This window comes from Aethalodelphis obliquidens, unplaced genomic scaffold, assembly GCF_003676395.1.
Source record: "Aethalodelphis obliquidens isolate GAN/ISIS:26980383/991018 unplaced genomic scaffold, ASM367639v1 scaffold51, whole genome shotgun sequence".
In the NCBI taxonomy this organism is placed as follows: domain Eukaryota; kingdom Metazoa; phylum Chordata; class Mammalia; order Artiodactyla; family Delphinidae; genus Aethalodelphis; species Aethalodelphis obliquidens.
Genome location: NW_020837995.1, coordinates 4,657,491 through 4,677,417, shown reverse-complemented (window position 1 = coordinate 4,677,417; position 19,927 = coordinate 4,657,491). Strand labels below are relative to the sequence as shown.

The 19,927-nt window shown below is 36.8% G+C and overlaps 1 protein-coding gene across 1 annotated transcript in view; it reads left to right on the top strand.

Annotated features, from left to right (window-relative positions):
* Positions 1-202: 202 nt before the first annotated feature.
* Positions 203-19,927, top strand: part of LOC113607897 (inosine-5'-monophosphate dehydrogenase 2-like) — a 140,894-nt gene continuing 121,169 nt past the window's right edge. The window contains exons 1-3 of the mRNA XM_027083639.1: positions 203-249; positions 332-754; positions 893-914. Of these exons, the coding sequence (XP_026939440.1) occupies positions 203-249; positions 332-754; positions 893-914 (492 nt within the window). The remainder of the gene's footprint in view (positions 250-331; positions 755-892; positions 915-19,927) is intronic.

Genomic DNA, 19,927 nt, shown 5'->3' with positions numbered 1-19,927 from the left:
AATAGAAACTGTTTATTTTTAAACAGAAACTTTTAAAAACTTTTTAAAATAGAAACTTTATTTTTCATTCACCTTGTTTCCATTTTCTGTTTAAGAAGGCCACACAGTGGTGGTTCCTACCCATTCAGTGAACTGAACGGTGGGGCTGCAGACCAGTCCCCAGTGGCAGGCTGAGGTCCAGTCTTCATCAGGGAACTGCTGGATGGGCACAGAGGGCACCTGTGCCTTCAGACCAGCCAGCGACCTCCGGTAAGTACAGTCCATTCACCCTGAAATCCCTCCCTGGTCACAGCCTTTTCAGCAGTGCCTGCTCTTCCTTTTGAACCTACAGGACCTCCGTAGCTATAGAGATCAGGCGTGGCCGCCCAGAGACGGTGCCGCACCTGCGCAGAACTTCCTGGCCCAGCAACCAACGCGTCAGACCTGCCGGACGCTGGCGTGGACGGCAACATCCGCACGGTGCAGAGGAGAGTCTGTGTGATACAGTTAAGCAGGTTAACATAAGACGCGTCTGTGAGAGGCTGGTGGTTGTCCTGGAGTCAGTACCCACTGGAAGTCGCGGCTCCCAGAAGGCTGCGTGGATCCGGTTAGGGAAGCTTCTAGGTGTGGAGCGCCTGCCACAGGAGGGGCTCCAGTGGCAGTGGCAAACTTCAGCACAGTTCGGGGGACCGGCATTCCTAGAGGATGTGACATTGACCTCAGCAGGGTTTTCAGTGGCAACAATGGCACGAGCCACCAGCAGGAGCTTTTCGAGGTTCGCTTCAGATTAATGAGGTAATGCCATCATTTTTCCTTTTATAAATGACTGTTGCATTTGGAAATCAAGGTTGGTGCCACCTGAGTGGGCTCCTGCTGCAAGGAATTTGAGGACATCTTGTTTCTTCATTTTCAGGACATCAGGGACCCTGGACATGGTAAATTTTCGCTTTAATCATGATGGGAACCCAGAACAACGCCTTTCTGGGTAGGGTGGAAAGGCCCCTTTAATTTTGTTAGGCTTATTTTATCTGTCAAAGGGAAAGATGAGTAAGTCTTTTGAAATTCATTTTTTGGGTAGTGCTTTGAAAAGGAATAAACAGTATTTTAGTGATAAGCTGATATCTAAAATCTAATTTCACTTGAAATTATTTTTATTATGTCAAGAGTCATATTTGCAGAGAGTACAGTCTATGCATTGAAACATTTATTAAGCATTGGACCAAGACAATGCTGCCATTAGATGTATTCAGAACTAACTGATGAGAGCCGATTCTTTTAGCAAATATGTACTTTGATAAGACTTGCCTGTCAAGCCACAAGTAAAACTCAATGAATGCAGGACAATGTACTGTTGATCAAAAAAGCTTAAAGATGCTGTAAACATTTCAGACATTATCTTTAATTCATCCACCTATCCATTCACCTATCCATCCATCCATGCAACCACTCATGCTTTTATATTTAAAAAAAAATTATCAGACAATAATTTTCTATGCTTTTATTTTTAAAACAATAAACCTGCCTTTTTAGGCAAAATTATTATTTCTTTCTATTGAGAAATGTACATGAGACACAGGGCAAGGTCCTTAACAAGTGTTCTCTAAATATTGCATAGATAATTGTCTAGGCAGTAGAAGTGAGACAGATTGATTAATTCATATTATCTACTAACAGCTATTTTAAGATGGTATGCATCCAGAATTTCCCTATGTAGTTTCAAATTCCATATAATTGTTTGAATCCATATAAAAATGAATTTGCCTTGGGATAGCATATTTTAGGAGGAATTTTACCATCTTGTTGTTGATATAGAGACATGTGGACTAAAAGATGGTATAGTTAGTAAATTTTTAGCTATTTAAACAGTGTTTCCAGAGTGTTGATTAATGGACCAGTACTAACCTGGAGGTGATATCTCCAGTGGCATATCAAGAGTGTCTATCCTATATACTTCTTCCTTAAAGTTCATATAAATAATTTGAATGAAGACTTAGATACATTGTGTTTGTAGAAGAAGCAGAATTGAGAGATATATATGAAAACACTGAACCCATCAAATCAATATGTGACAAAATCAACACAATGAAGTTTAATAGTCACACACTCACACACACAATGTAAGATATGTAAATATGCAGTCTTCCATTTTGGTTAACAATATCAAGTGGAAGTATATATATCAGGATTATCTCTTTTTTAAAAAAAATCTGAGCTCTATCCTAATAAGAACTGAAAACAGAGCAATAGTTATCAATAAACATGCTTGTTATACAGTGTTATAATAGTGAACTATTTAAAATAAGTAAATGTCCAAATGAGGAAATTAGTTACTATAATCATGATATAGTCACTTGATGGAATATCATGCATTCATCAAAATGAAACTTATGAAGAGACAAGAGTTTCCAACAACATGGTAAGATGCTTGTGTATTAATGCTAAAAACCTTAATACAAATCAGATGCCTTAATCTAAATAAATAATTAAAATGCTATGCAAATAAAAATTGAACAAGTATATTCCAAATACTATCTTTGTCTTTCTACTATGCACTATCTTAGTTCTGCTTTTTGTCTCAGTTTTTATACTGAATATATATTATTTTTTATAATTATATGAATATTTTAAAGTCAGTCACAGAAGTAGTAGATTGAGGATATCTGGCTTGAAAGCAGTTAATCCTGATGGCTAATGACAATCACAGTTTGTTGAAAATCCTGTGCTTTTCATGCTTTACCAAACTTAATCCTTACAACAAACTTTAATTCACTTAAGCCTCACAACAACTGTATGAGGTATGTATCATCATCCGCATTTTAAAATTCAAGCTTAAAGACCACATTATTAGTACATGGTAGAAATCATGCTCTGAAAAGTTAAACATGAGCCTGCAGTGAAATTAATAACAACTTCATAAATTATGATAAGGAAGTAATATATGTAAAGTACTTGCCTCAGTACTAATAAGTAGAAAGCTCTTATGATTAGTTTGGGCGGACACACACACACACACACACACACACACACACACACACAGAGGTGATGATGGTAGTGGGGGCTGTCATGGTCACCTTACAGTATTTTAAAGAGCTGTATGGAAAAGAAAGAAGTCTTTTTTTGGTGGTTTCAAAGGATTGAACTAGGACAAATCGTGGAAATTACTAAATGTAAATTTCCATTCAATATAGAATTCTTAAGATATTGGCTTACTTAGCTCTTTATTCCTGGAAATATTAAAACACAGTCTAAATGATCATGTATCAGAAATACTAAATAGAGGAGATTTCTTTTGTGTGAAGATTTTTATAAGAATTCCTATTTATTTAAACCTCTGGAGTTCTTTTTAACCCCAGGATCCTATAATTCAGTTATATTTTATCTTTCTTAATTCTTAATTATTTTTCCACATTCTTCATGTATTCTATCAAAAAGTGCATCTACTCCTCTACTGCTTTATTTCAATGTAGGCATTTGTTATTGGAACCAAATGAATGTTCTCTTCATCTTCACAGCTAGAAACTTTTAAACATAGCAGTTTGTGTTTCAAGTGTCCATTACAAACAAATCTGAGTTTTGGATGAATCTGATAAGATGGATGTTGTCCAAAGAAATCAAATATGATCTTCTTTCCATGTGATGGGGCAGGTGGTGTCTCAGGTGACTACTCTGGGCAATGATTTTGAATTTGGAGCCAAAGCAGGCGGAGACAATTAGCAGAGGCAAATTTTAAGGGTTTCCAAGGTCAGTACACAAGGTAAACAGTCTGGGAATAGTTGCCAAAGCCAAATGGAACAAAACAAGGAGGGTGAACCAGTTCTCAAAGCCAAAAGGGTAGAAAGCAAGAGCAGATTTCTGAAACTTAGAACAATGGAATAAAGACAAGAGTGGAGAAACTCTCCAATCTGGATTTCAGATTATGTCATATCCACAGCCTCAGTAACTGTGGTAGTGGCTGGGAGAGGCAGACACCAGTGCTCACACTAAATTGATACCCTCAGGCAACATTAAGTTATTAAAAAATATTTAATGAATGTATCTTATGAGCAGAGCATTTTACTAAGTACAGTGAAAAATACGAAAAAGAAATAGGCATAGATCATGTCTCAAAGAGCTTAGTTTCTAATGGAGTGGAAATCTATGAAAGAAATACAATAAAAAGTGCAAAAATGTATGTCATTCCTAAATTAAGTAGTAGGGGAAAAAGGACTTAATTTATTGCGTGGTTATGTAAATATGCAAGTGGGCAAATATGAGAGGAAGAATGCGAATAGTTCAGGAAAAAAATTTCCAAAACCTTCCAAAAGACATTGCATCATCTTTTAACTTCCTAGTTCAGTATAATTGTACTCTTAAAATGAATTTAACTTATGAAAGCAATCAACAAATCCATGCCCTCTGCATGAAGTTACTAAAGATCAGAGTGGTTGAAGGACTTGCCCAAATCACACAGCAGTTCTATTTGTGGGAGTTCTGTTTGTCTGATTAACAGGCATTAGCAGGAAATGATTGTTCATGTAAATCTCTATTAACTAGTGGTAAACCACTTTTTGTTAAGCATTTTTATATCCTCATTAAATTGCACATGAATCAGTTTGATAAATCTGTTGTTGTTCAACAGCTGAAAGCATCACAACTGATAAACTTACTCAAAGTGCTGCATGAAAATTTATACAACTCCCAAACCATGTGATGGTTGACTGATGTACGTGCTAACACTGTGTGAAAATGAATTTTGGATTCCATGTTATTTCCTCTGTTTCTTCCTCAGATGTTGTGTTAGGACATGCTTTATTACAAATATTATATCTATCTAATCAAACACTGATATGGATCATGACAGCCATCTCCTCTCTACTGCTTTTACACCAGCTGTTAAGGGTTCTACTGTGACTCAATACTAGTGCTACAAGATGATCCTGAAGCTTGCATTTATCTATGATACTGTTTACATTTCTTTTTAAGAATCATGGAGGAAACTAAAAATGAAAAATATCTAATTTTGGATGTGTGATAGTTTTTATTTTACAGTATCTAATCCTATTTATAACTTTTTTTAAAAAAATTGAACTTAGAGGACAAATAGCACCATTTTGCCTGGGTTTGTGTGAGAAATCTCAGACAGAGAAAGGTCAGAGTGAGTTAATGACAGAAATACCAAAAAAATACAGCTTTTTATCCCTTAGAAGCTCCTTTTCTCCCAATAAATATGGAATTTATAAAGTTCAATAAAGACATATATTCTTTGTAGCCTTCATTTTAGTTAGTATAAATAACTATTTGCAGAACCAGCAAAGTGTTAAAGGAAAAGGGTTATTAATATTATGACTATTTCTGCCAATTCAAAATAATCTTGGGATTAAAGTTTTTTTATTTTCAGTAATTTTCTTAGACAGCACTTCAATACTCAAAAACATATGGTGTTTACAATTTTACCCACAGGCTATTTTTCCAGAATGACTTCACCAATTGGCAATCACAGGATTTTCAGGATAGATTTCATTTCTTAATTTTATTTCCTCTACCTCTTTTCTCACTCTTAACTCTTTACTGCTATCATCACATCATCCATTCACCAAGATGAGTTAATAAATTTATTATGTTGTAGGAGTAGTAAAATTGCATGTTTTCTTCAACAACCTGTATAAAGCAGAAGTGAATTTATTTTATTTATACATATAAATACATAAACATATCATTATATATGAACAACTGTTTGTTCTCTCTCCATCTATATCTATATTCTACATAAATCTATAAATGGATACTTATTCAAGGATATAGGACCAATTTTACTGATTGTGAAAAATCTGGCACAACATTTTAGCCATGATAACTACTCACAACCATGGAGAAGTTTAATTAACGTAATAGTTCCATTTTCATATACTTTGAGCACTAGGATATCTACCATACCAGTCTGGAATCCAAAGCGTTATAATCAGTTAATGGACATGGAATGAATGCTTTGCTGATGATTGGGGAGTAGTAGTTTCCAGCAATGCTTTTGTGAGACGTACTGTATCTCAGACACTTGTAATACATATTCATTCATTTTTATATTCTGCCAGCTCTTCATGTTGGGCATTGTTGGGAACTAAGTCACATGGAAGTAAAGCCATTTGTCCAACAGCATACAGATATGAAATGCTCGACCAGATTTTAAACCCAGATCTCTTTGGCTCCAAAGGTCCAATAAAGGAGACTGGAAATGACAGGTTTGAAATGGTGTGTAGTAGTGATCTGTTAAGGCAGGATGTTGATCATTTCTACTAAACCACTATTGACTGTTAAGAGTGCTGCCCTAGCTTATTGGTGATTCGAGGGTTGGCAGATCATGTTCACTTGTATGCATGTGGTCTGCCCAGTTGCCAGTAAAGTGGAAGGGAGTGAAGTGCAATTGTTGAGTGTTAGTTCTGGAGTCATTCAGATCTAGGCTGGGGCTCAGGTTATATTGTATTTTAGTTACCAATCATGAGCAATTTACTTACCTTCTCCAAGTTTCAATTTTTATCATCAGTAGAATAGGCTTAGTGATAGTACCTAACAAGTATAATTATTGAACTTTATTGAGGTGATGCATGTGAAGTCTGCTGTAAAGATTGTTTTGTATATATTATGCACTCAATAGTGTGCTGCTTATTATTATTATAAAATTAAAAGTTAGAATAGTTATTACTTTATTATAACACAGAAATTGTTGATCTCAAATATTTGCAAGGCAGAAACAGAGACACAGACGTAGAGAACAAATGTATGGACACCAAGTGAGGAAAGGGGGTGGTGGGATGAACTGGGAGATTGGGATTGACATATATACACTAATATGTATAAAATACATAACTAATGAGAACCTGCTGTATGTATAGCACAGGGAACTCCACTTCTCTGTACAATAGAAACTAATACAACATTGTAAAACAACGATACCCCAATAAAAAAATAAAATAGGAAAATATTCCTGAATGATACAGGAACCCACCAAATTATCATATAGAATAATTATCATAAAAGATAAATGAGTGCTCAGGGTGGGAATACCAAAATGGCAAGTGATAGAGCAGAGCTTAAAGTTCACATTTTGTGCTTTATTCAAATGATAAGTAGACTGTTGCTTTTAGCAGCCCTGACTAGTGAACTGGCACAATGGAAAATTGCTTGATATTCTAAGGTGGAAGGGAATGAATACTTAATGAAAGTGTTCCTGCTAAACATTTACAGTTTAGTTACCTTCTTTGATGAAAAACTAGAGTGCCAGGTTGACTTAATAGGCTGCCCAAAGTTTTGTAGGTGGCAGAGCCATGATTCAACCTCAGGTCCAACCTGCCTCTAAGCCTATGTTCTCTCCATGACTTCAAGTGAACACTTATATGCTCATTGAAGGCTTCCTGCTTCTCTCTACCCAGGGCAGTTTGCAGAAGAGTGCTTAGTTGGTTATGTAGTTGGTTAGGCATCAAGTGCCGGTAAGTTAACCTTCCAGGATGGACCCTCAGTCAGTGTGGGACAAGAGTTGGTGGATAAATAGTCCAGATTTCTCAGAGTCTCACTGCAGTGAAACATTATTAAGGCATGTTCCACAATCTCCCAGAGGGTCCCCAGCCAAAAGGATCCCCACTTGTCTACAGTGGTAACCCTCACACTAACACACCTTCGAGTGTGTTAGTGTTCCTTCTCCTCCCAATTTTTCTTCTCCATTTCCCTCACAGTACTTCCTGGGTTCATCTCTCAAATAAAATACTTGTACCCGAATCCTAGTTTTCTACTGGAGGGATCTAAACTGAGACCCACTATATAAAACAAATGAAAACGGCACTGCTTTAGTAGAAGCAGCCATACATGCTCTGTGTCCCTGTTCCCCTGAGGAGGCTTCTCTGAACCACTGCTGAACTGGTCATTCCATTGTACATGGCATGGAAATCTCTGGGGCCCACCCAACTCTAATTCTATCACTTTGTGGGTTTTTAGTATTTATTTCAATTCTTAGAACTTGTCCTTGGTAACCAGAAGAAACCTGAAAGCTGATGGTGGGCGAATAGAGGCCTTTGAAATAGCATGCTCAGGCTTTCTTATGATAAGTAAATTGTATTTTTTTTTTTTTTTCAGTTAAAAGATAGGTGGAATCTTCAAAGTATTTGCTTAGATAAATGAATTAAGATCTCTGGACTTTATCTGAAAAACACATTAACTTTTTAATAAAAAATTAGGCCAGATGGGATTTTTTTCGTTCCAAGATGTATGATTTTTAAATTCTTCAGGATATCCAATTTTGAAATTTTTAACATACTTTTTTACATTTATTTTTTCTAATTTTAACATCAATCTGTGTTCATTGTAGAAAATTTGAGAATAATAGGCAATGTTGAAGTAGAAAACAAAAATAATATTTTTTCCTTTCATTCTTAGATTCTACTTGTATATATAGATATAAATCAGCATGTACATATAAACACACACATATATAAATATATACTTAAAAGATGAAGATCAAGTTAATCAGTAGTTTGTATCATTTGGAAAACTTAAAATTGTCTCACAATATTTTCCAATATTAATAAATATTCTTCAAACCATTCTATCCCGTAATTGATTTGATCCTTTGTCTACTTTTGAACACTGACCCTGTTTCTTATGTGTTACCATTATATTCAAAAGTTGCTTGAATCTCTGATTTAGAATAAATCCCTAGACATAGAATTGCTGTTTCCAAGGGTAGGAACAACTTTGTTCCTCAATACATTTTGTCTTCCAGAAAATCAGTATATTCCAACTAGAAGCATTTAAGAGTGGGTTTCCTTTTCTTCTTAAAAAAAAATCTAGCCTTGAAGACAAAGATTAAAAAATGAACCCCATAATTAATTTTTAGAAGCTATGCCCAGTATTTTCAAGAACTATTTATTCTAAAACAGTCACTGGGTGTGCTGCTCAGAGCTTACTTTTTGTTGCCTTTGCTGTTGATGGAGTCCACAATTTAAATTTAGTGTTCTTTCCTGGGGAGGACCCAGTTATGCTGCACATCATAAGAGCATCCTGGGCCAGTAGAATTCTGGTGAAGTGTTTCTTATTCATAGGATTTTGTTTATTTCAGGAAGAGGCTGAGTTGGCATGCATTCTCCTTGACATGGAGGAAAGAGAAAGAGGAATGGAAGGGTGACCCTTTGCTTTTGGGCAAAAGAATAAACAAAAAAGAAACCTTAGTGTTTCAATAGCAGGTGGCTGAACATAAACCACAACTATGGAGTTAAAAATATTTCCTTCACTCTGTAGAAAAAATACTGATATCTCATTTGGTTGCTTTCTTTTTTTTATTGCAGTATCATGCAAGGAAAGTGGTACTTAAAAAGCCATAATCCATTGCTAGAGGCATTAGTTTCCTTTTACAGTTCAGGTGCAAATGCAATATGCTGTGAAAGACATGCTACATTCTTTAATATTTCTTCTAATAAACAGGGTAGGATTTTGGTTCACATGAATTTTGAATCCTAGAAATTTTCAACTGGGACCTGCAGTGAAGATAGAGATTTAAAACCACAGCAGGAACTCAAAACCCAGAGAACACAGTCCATTATTAAAGGAGACATTTTCGTACATGAGAATAAACTTACTAAATTATTCTCTCCTTTCAGTTAGGTATTAAGAAACAGTTTAAGTGAATGAAAAAATATTTTGTGGTATCAAAAAGCACTTGAATGTTTCGCTGAGACATTTAATAGTCACCTTTTCAGAGACACTCAGGGATTTTCAGCAATTGGGTTAGAACCTGTAGGCACATATCATGTCGTTACGGGACTTTGCAGCCTCAAGCACTACCCTCTAAATCTCGGTATTTTGTTTTTCTGCCCTTCTTTCCCTGGTCTGCTCTGTTTATGTATGTGGGAGAGGCCTGTTGAGTGTGGCTGATCTCTCCCAGCTGTGGCCTCTCCGCTCACCCTAATTTCTTTCTCCATAGCTCATTTGGACCCAAGCAGTGGTGAAATTGCTGACTGGTGAGTGTGTCCTGCCACAAAAGCCATAGGCAAGACACGGCCACAACCAAAGGAGCATGAAGGGTGGAAAACACCATCTGGACCGTGCAATTTAAATAGCATAAACCCTTCTTTTTTTTCATTTAAGAAAAATCAGCCATGCAGCCTTTTGTTGCTTTCTGCTATGGCCAGAAACCACTTAGGTTACAATCCTCTGTTAGTAAAAGAAAAAATCCAAAGGGACTCCAGAATATGCATTGCCCTCTTTTCAAGTTTTATGCACAGCTTTTTTGGGTTCACATCTCTGTGGACCTTTCCTCTGCTCCGAGCATAGAAAGTGGCTCCTGACTGTACATCTGTCATCGATCACCCTGAGAGTGCTCACTATGCTCCTTGGGGATTTGTTTTCCAGTTGTTGGTAGACAAGGAGAGTTTCTGTTTATATACAGCCAATATCCCAGGAATGAACAGGGCGCTCCAGAGAGTCCATGTTCATGTACACTTAGGAAAAAAATACAAAAATGCCTCTTTTTGATTCTTAATCAAATTTAGTCATTCTTTGGCTTTTATTCAGTAATGAAGATCCATAGAGTTATGTTGTTATATTCGAATAATAGTATTTTACAACAAACTGCCATCTGGTTGCTTTTATTTTAACTGACAATCAAGACTTACTCTCTAGCCGTGAGGGTAATTAAATAGCGGTTTTCTGAGTGATCTGGGTTCATCACAAATAGTATACGTCTCTGTTAAGAAGGTCAATATAGTAAGTACAATGCCATCTACCAAGGACAATGCTGGACTAAGGGTTAGAGACCCAGATCTGGCACTAATTAGCTGTGTGACTTGAAGCAAGTCACCTAGCCCCTTCAACCTCAGTGTCCTCATCTATAAGAGGAGAATTGAGATCCTCTTTATCTCTGCAAACCTAGACTTCTTCCTGAATATTCAGAATGCAAGCCGAGGAGGAAAGTAGAAATAAAAAGCTGACATTTAATGATACCTACTAAGTGCCAGCAACATGGAAGAATACATGAAATGCTCTACATGTATTGCTGATTACAATCATTAAAGGAAGTAGGTACTACTATTATGTCCATATTATAGGTGATGAAATTGACTTGGAATATTTATGGAATTTCCAAATGCCACAAGAGATAGAGCTGGAATGAAAGCTCAGGTCTCTCTGATACCAAAGCCTGAGTCTTCATAATTTTTGAGCTCTTTTTATGTACACAGCAGTTTCTGTACATTATCCCATTTAATCTTCAAAATAACACTGTAAAGCTGTTCTCATCATTCCCACTATGCAGATAGAAGAATTGTAGCTTAAAAAATTCAGAACCTGGGGCTTCCTTGGTGGCGCAGTGGTTGGGGGTCCGCCTGCCGATGCAGGGGACGCAGGTTCGTGCCCTGGTCCGGGAGGATCCCACGCGCTGTGGAGCGGCTGGGCCCGTGAGCCGTGGCCTCTGAGCCTGTGCGTCTGGAGCCTGTGCCGCGGCAGTGAGAGGCCCGCGTACTGTCAAAAAAAAAAAAATTCAGAACCCTACTAAGAGTGACAGGGGAGATGCTGAGCAGGAAAGCCAAGATTCATTCCTTAATCAGTCTTATTCTAGCAACCAAGTCCTTTTTACCACGCCAGTTGGATGCCTGGGCATACCCAACTATGTTGCATAAGTAGGTAGCATTTTGTTTAAAAATTTGGATTTGACTTTAGATTGGCACATTCAAATTCATTAGGGCAAATGTTAGGTAATGACATGGAAAATATTATTTATTTTCATAATCTTTGGACAAGGCAATAGAACAAGTAGGTTAAGCTCCAAACCCCAAATAAAACCTTGGAGGACCTGTAGGATTGATGGGGGAGAGTCACTAAGATCAGACCCATGCTGTTAATTTTTATAAAGTAGCCTTTTAAAAGTCAGATAGTTTAAGAGTTCAAAAGTTCACTTTGGAAAAGATAAGTAGACACTATCTTGAAATCTGGAGAATATCATAAAACATCTGATTTCTCTTCTTTTTTTAACAACACTTTCTATAAAGGCATGAATATAAGTGGGTAGTGCATATTAGGATCTTATCAATGATCATTATCAGAGAGGTTGAAGATAAGGATATAATCCGTTAGTATCAACCTCAGCAAGGCTAGTTTGTCAGTAAGTGCAGTAGCACTTAACTAGTATTGTTGATGGTTTCCAAACCTGGTTGATCAGAATCATTTGGGAAATGTTAAAAAAAAATTCAGATTTCTGAGCTTCCCTCCAGTTATATTGAATAAGAATCACTAGCAGGTATGCCCAGGGCATCTGTATTTTTCAAAATCTCCCCATATAGTACTGATGTGCAGCCAGGTTTGCAGAACCACTGAGCTAGGTTAGAATCTGGCCTCTCATCACTCTTTTGAAGGAAGTCTCTGAAAAGGAGTAGTGATGCTGTTTCCAGTTGTGTTTCTAGAACTTTGGTGTCCTACGAAGGCATAAGGAGAAAATTCACCAGGAAACTCTTAGATGCCACTTGGTAAGATTGAGGCCTGAGTCACAGAAAATCTCTGAAAGTTACTTGTGATTTTTTTTGCCTTGCTCAAAAGCATAATTCTCCCATTGTTTTTTCTTTTGAGGGAGTAGACACCATAACAATTTAGTCACTGCTTTATATTTTCTGTGGTTGGAGGAGAACTGAAACAAAGAAAATGTCTTGCATTTCATTCTGAAAGTGTGAAGGACTCCTTTTATGAAGAAACTTGGGTCAGGATGCACTGTAAGAAAAATTAAACATTAGTTTTCATGAACTCTCTTGAGAAATATGTTTTAGAAATGTGTGCACCGTATATCAGGATATTTTACTTCCTTTAAACTCACACCATATATTTTGACACGCTCTCAATTTAACAAAAATGCATTAGTTCTAAAAGATAAACATTTTGGTATTATTAATTTGTTTTAGATTTATAATGTCTTTTTCCATTATGTATATGAGTTGGGTTTTTTTCCCCCATATTCTTCTCTTAGTTGCAATTAAATAGTTTGCATGTGAGGTTTTGTTTTTTGTTTTTGAAATGATGGGAAGGGCAAGAATTATACTTGGGTCAGTGTGTATAAAGAAGGAATAGGAATTTCCTGTGGATTACAAATGAATGACTAGATTTTAACAAAATGAAAGGAGAAACCAGTAGTGCAGATGTTCATGGTAAAATCAGTTTCTGGGAAAAACCTTAAATCAAAGATTGTAAGTTCTGTATATTTTTAAAATAATAGTGCACTTCATTTACAATAAAGCTTTTTTTTTTTCTCTCTAGCTAGTTATGTTAGGGTTATTTCTTATCAATTAAATTAGTCAGTCAAGGAAGTACTAAAGGCAGCTCTAAGACAAATTTTCTTCCACCAGTTTTCTTGTTGTGAAGAATTTGATTTAGTTCATGTGTGTGTAGTTTTCTAATAGCTACATATTCCAAGATCAGTATCTAATTTATGTGTGAGAAACATAAATTAGTTTTTTTTGTTTTTTAAGGCAAAGAGAAAATCAGGATGTTACGAGCCTATTCCATTGATTTCAGAAAAATAAACATACCTGCCGCACAAAATGCCTCCAGAAGGATGTAGGCTAATGACTGCGGGTCTGTTTGCTTTTAATCATTTAAATTCCATCAGGGAAAAGTCTACTGGAAGAAATATTGAAGTCCAAACTGAAACTGTCATTTAAAATCAAGTTCTTGGGTAAGGGGGAACAGTAGACATTGAGCTAAAAGTTGTGAATAATGTAACATTGATTTAAGATTCAACTGTATTTTATACTTTCCGTTGAGGCCATTTGAATCAGAGCATTTCTTTGAATGGATTGTACTTTGTTTCCAAGGCCTATGTCTGCTCACACTTGGCTTGTGTGGCGATCACAGCACCACCTTGGGTGTTCTTCTATGTGTGGGTGAGAAATGTTGTCACAAGTCTGCTTCTGGCTTTCCAGTTCGTTCACAAATGGCATCACTGCAGGGCTCTGAATCAGGAGAGGAGTTTTTACTCTGCTGGAGTGATTCTCTCCTCTATTCCTGAGCAAAGTGACCCAAAGATAATGTTCTCCTTTGGCTTGGCTGAACTACGTTCCTTTACGTTAAAAAGTTTTCTTTCTCTAGACTTAATCAAAGTAATTTTTGATATGAGTTCCCATGCAGACCAGTTGGCCTCATTTTGTTCTAGGGTCACATCTACATATAGTATGATTAGCTTTTTTTTTTTTTTTTTTTTTTTTTGCGGTACGCGTGCCTCTCACTGCTGTGGCCTCTCCCGTTGCGGAGCACAGGCTCCGGACGCATAGGCTCCGCGGCCATGGCTCACAGGCCCAGCCGCTCCGCGGCATGTGGGATCTTCCCGGACCGGGGCACGAACCCGTGTCCCCTGCATCGGCAGGCGGACTCTCAACCACTGCGCCACCAGGGAAGCCCCATGAGTAGCATTTTTGAAAATATTTACCAAGGGTTTGTAAAGAGAATTATTCCAGACAGTGTGTTAGTCTAAGAGAAAATTCATCTTAGCTACCAAAAATAACTTATTAATTTATGCTCTATTACTGCAAATAATATTTTCATACTTGGAGGACAACCTGGAAAAAGAAACAATACTACCTAGTGAATTCTGATCAAACTTATCATGAATTATTTACTATAAGGAAGAACGCTGAATGAAGTGACTTTAGGGCTACTTGAACTATTTAGGGACAATCTTTACTTTGTGTTGTCTGGATGACCAGGCACCTTCTAATCTATGTACAAATTTCAGCCACAAGTGAGCAATCAGCACTTTCTTAACTCACGGCCCTTTGGATATGTTCAAAGTCCCTGTTGAGGAAGTTATTTCACTAATATCTCAGTGAAATAAACAAGCCTATAGATTTCTGGGAATGACAAAATCAACAAGGGCGCAATCCATTTGACCTTGAGTTGAGCTTTTTTTTATTGAGTTGTTATGCCCATGAAGAATATTCTGGGCTGCAGTTATAGTAGGGGTTTTTCAGGTTTTCTAAGAATTAATATTCCCAACAAAATAAATAAAATTTCACTTTTTCTGAAAATATCACACATGTATAAGTTCAAGCCATTATATCACCAGAAGTATATATTGATAGAAGTTTACGTAACTCTCTAGAGAGTTGAGTATTTATTGGAAAAAAGAAGAAAAAAGAACCTCAATGTTGTCTCTCACTTAGAACTCTAGGAAGGAGTTCAGGCAGTAACTCAGTAGAACATTTTGAATGTCAAAGATTCTCTGTTTCCTTACTTTATTTATTTTCCCTTCAGTTTCATTGAGATACAATTGACATACAGCACTGTATAAGTTTAAGGTGTACACCACAATGATTTTGACTTACATATACTATGAAATGATTATCACAAGTTTAGTGAACATCTGTCATCTCATAGATTCAAAAAAAAAAAAAGAAAAACATTTTTTCCCTGTGATAAGAACTCTTAGGATTTATTCTCTTAACAACTTTCACATATAGCAGTCTTAATTATATTTATCATATTGTACATTACATCCCTAGTACTTATTTATCTTATAACTGGAAGTTTATACCTTTTGACTACCTGCATCCAATTCACCCTCCCCTTACCCCCAGCTCTGGTAACCTCAAATCCGATCTTTTTCTATGGGTTAGTTTATTTGTTTTTGAAGTATACTTGACCTACAACACTTAGTTCCTGGTGTACAGCATAGTGATTCGAGATTTCTATGCATTACAAAATGATCACCACCATAAATCTGTCTCTTTACTTTATAATTCCAGTCTTGGTTAATTCTGAGTCATGTATTTTTTGGTTTTGTTTTTTTTTCTGCAAGGAAAGAGCTAAAGGGAATTACTGTGTGCATATATATATATTCGTGTATGTGTGTTTGTGTGTGTGTGTGTGTCTGTGTGTCCATGCATCCCTGAGTACGTGTGTTTAATTAGTTGTATTAAGAAGGGAGTCATCAAAGATGCTCAACATCACTAATTATTAGAGACATGTAAATCAAAACTACAGTGAGGTATCACCTCACGCCGGTCAGAATGGCCATTATCAAAAAAGCTAGAAACAATAAATGCTGGAAAAGGTGTGGTGAAAAGGGAACCCTCCTACACTGTTGGTGGGAATGTAAATTGACACAGCCACTATGGAGAACAGTATGGAGGTTCCTTAGAAAACTAAAATATGACCCAGCAATCCCACTACTGGGCATATACCCTGAGAAAACCATAATTCAAAAAGAGACATGCACCACAATGTTCATTGCAGCACTATTTAAAATAGCCAGGACATGGAACCAACCTAAATCTCCATCGACAGATGAATGGATAAAGAAGATGTGGCACATGTATAAATGGAATATTGCTCAGCCATAAAAAGAAATGAAATTGAGTTATTTGTAGTGAGATGGATGAACCTAGAGTCTGTCATGCAGAGTGAAGTAAGTCAGAAAGAGAAAAACAACTACCATATGCTGACACATATATATGGAATCTAAAAAAAAAAAAAAAGGTTCTCATGAACGTAGTTGCAGGGCAGGAATAAAGAGGTAGACATAGAGAGTGGACCTGATGACATGGGGTGGGAGGGCGAATTGTACTCCAATAAAGATCTATTAAAAAAAAAAAAGGGATTCATCTTGTACTAACTATAGAGTTATTAGGAGGTGAATGAGTCTGGGAAGAGGCTCTTAGACTTAATGATTAGAAAAAGCTTTTTTTTCTTTTTTTTTGAAAGCTGTTCTATAAATTTTATTTATTTATTTTTAACATCTTTGAGTATAATTGCTTTACAATTATGTGTTAGTTTCTGCTTTATAACAAAGTGAATCAGCTATACATATACATATATCCCTATATCTCCACCCTCTTGCGTCTCCCTCCCACCCTCCCTATCCCACACCTCTGGGTGGACACAAAGCCCCAAGTTGATCTCCCTGTGCCATGCGGCTGCTTTCCACTAGCTATCTATTTTACATTTGGTAGTGTATATATGTCCATGCCACTCTCTCACTTCATCCCAGCTTACCCTTCCCACTCCCTGTGTCCTCAAGTCCATTCTCTACACCTGCGTCTTTATTCCTGTCCTGCCCCTAGGTTCTTCAGAACCATTTTTTTTTTTTTAGATTCCATATATATATGTTATATATATTCCATATAAATGTGTTAGCATATGGTATTTGTTTTTCTCTTTCTGACTTACTTCACTCTGTAAGACAGACTCTAGGTCCATCCACTTCACTACAAATAACTCAATTTCATTTCTTTTTATGTCTGAGTAATATTCCATTGTATATATGTGCCACATCTTCTTTATCCATTCATATGTTGATGGACATTTAGATTGGTTCCATGTCCTGGCTACTGTAAATAGTGCTGCAATGAACATTGTGGTACATGTCTCTTTTTGAATTATGGTTTTCTCAGGGTATATGCCCAGTAGTGGGATTGCTGGGTCATATGGTAATTCTATTTTTAGTTTAGTTTTGTTTTTCTTTTGTGGTATGCGGGCCTCTCACTGTTGTGGCCTCTCCCGTTGTGGAGCACAGGCTCCGGACGCGCAGGCTCAGCGGTCATGGCTCATGGCCATGCCACTCTGCGGCATGTGGGATCTTCCCGGACCGGGGCACGAACCCGTGTCCCCTGCATTGGCAGGCGGACTCTCAACCACTGCGCCACCAGGGAAGCCCTATTTTTAGTTTTTGAAGGAACCTCCATACTGTTCTCCATAGTGGCTGTATCAATTTACATTCCCACCAACAGTGCAAGAGGGTTCCCTTTTCTCCACACCCTCTCCAGCATTTATTGTTTGTAGATTTTTTGATGATGGCCATTCTGACCAGTGTGAGGTGATACCTCATTGTGGTTTTGATTTGCATTTCTCTAATGATTGGTGTTATTGAGCATCCTTTCATGTGTTTGTTGGCAATCTGTATATCTTCTTTGGAGAAATGTCTATTTAGATCTTCTGCCCATTTTTGGATTGGGTTGTTTGTTTTTTTGATATTGAGCTGCATGAGCTGCTTGTATCTTTTGGAGACTAATCCTTTGTCAGTTGCTTCATTTGCAAATATTTTCTCCCATTCTTAGTGTTGTCTTTTCATCTTGTTTATGGTTTCCTTTGCTGTGCAAAGACTTTTAAATTTCATTAGGTCCCATTAGTTTATTTTTGGTTTTATTTTCATTTCTCTAGGAGGTGAGTCACAAAGGATCTTGCTGTGATTTATGTCATAGAGTGTTCTGCCTATGTTTTCCTCTAAGAGTTTTATAGTGTCTGGCCTTACATTTAGTCTTCAATCCATTTTGAGTTTATTTTTGTGTATGGTGTTAGGAAGTATTCTAATTTCATTCTTTTACATGTAGCTGTCCAGTTTTCCCTGCATCACTTATTGAAGAGGCTGTCTTTTCTCCATTGTATATTCTTGCCTCCTTTGTCAAAGATAAGTTGACCAAATGTGCGTGGGTCTATCTCTGGGCTTTCTATCCTGTTCCATTGATCTATATTTCTGTTTTTTGTCAGTAGCATCCTGTCTTGATTACTGTAGCTTTGTAATATAGTCTGAAGTCAGGGAGCCTGATTCCTCCAGCTCCTTTTTTCTTTCTCAAGATTGTTTTGGCTATTCAGGATCTTTTGTGTTAACATACAAATTGTGAAACTTTTTGTTCTAGTTCTGTGAAAAATGCCATTGGTAGTTTGATAGGGATTGTATTGAATCTGTAGTTTGCTTTGGGTATCATAGTCATTTTCACAATGTTGATTCTTCTAATTCAAGAATATGGTATATCTTTCCATCTGTTTGTATCATCTTTGATTTCTTTCATCAGTGTCTTTTGTCTCTTACGTAGGTTTATTCCTAGATATTTTATTCTTTTTGTTGCAATGGTAAATGGGAGTGTTCCCTGGGACAAAGTGAGAGAGTAGCATTGACATATATACACTACCAAATGTAAAATAGATAGCTAGCGGGAAGCAGCTGCATAGTACAGGGAGGTCAGCTCTGTGCTTTGTGAACACCTAGAGGTGTGGGATAGGGAGGGTGGGAGGGAGGCTCAAGAGGGAGGGGATATGGGGATGTATGTATACATATAGCTGTTTCACTTTCTTATACAGCAGAAACTAACACAACATTATAAAGCAATTATACTCCAATAAAGATGTAAAAAAAGAGCATCAAGGATTGCAATCATAAGAAGCTATGAAAAAGCAAGGAAGGATTCTTCCTTAGAGCCTTCAAAGAGCATGGCCCTACTGACACCTTGACTTTGGACTTCTAGCCTTCAGAGCTGTAAGAGAATAAATTTCTGCTGTTGTACGAAAATATATATATATATACGTTTTCCTTTTTGTTAAGCGGAAGCATTAAAAAATGATATTTGTTAAATAACAATTGATTTTATTAAACATTAGTATAATTAAATAAATTATAAATAAGACATGGCCATTTTGGTAATACAGGAATAATTCAATTTTGAATCATTGAAAAAAATGAGTGAGATTTTCAGTTTTACCCAAGACATTATGCAGAAATAAATAGCATGTTTTCCTTAAAAGAACAAAAAAAACAAAGACAAAAAAAAACCATTGTGGCTTTCTTGTCTGGACTACACTAATACAATCAACTTGAACTTCAGTTTCTCAAGATACTCCAGGAGTGGAGGGGGGGATGAAAAGGAAAAAAAAAAGTAACTATGTGAGGTAATGAATGCTAATTATTTTGAATATGTTGATCATTTCACAGTGTATATTTATATGAAACCATCATTTCCCCAACCAGATTTGTGAGTGAAATTTGAAGTAGGTAAGAAAGAGCAAGAGGAGCACCCAGTGATATTTAATGCTGTGTCATCAAGGCTGGCGGGGTTAACATGTACAGAGGATGTGACAGGAGGTTCCAGAGGTACAGGAGGAGGTCTTGGAACCTGGGCACTGAAGTACTGGGCAATGGATCTAGAGAATGATTGGTCAAGAAGAGGGGGTGGGGAATGAC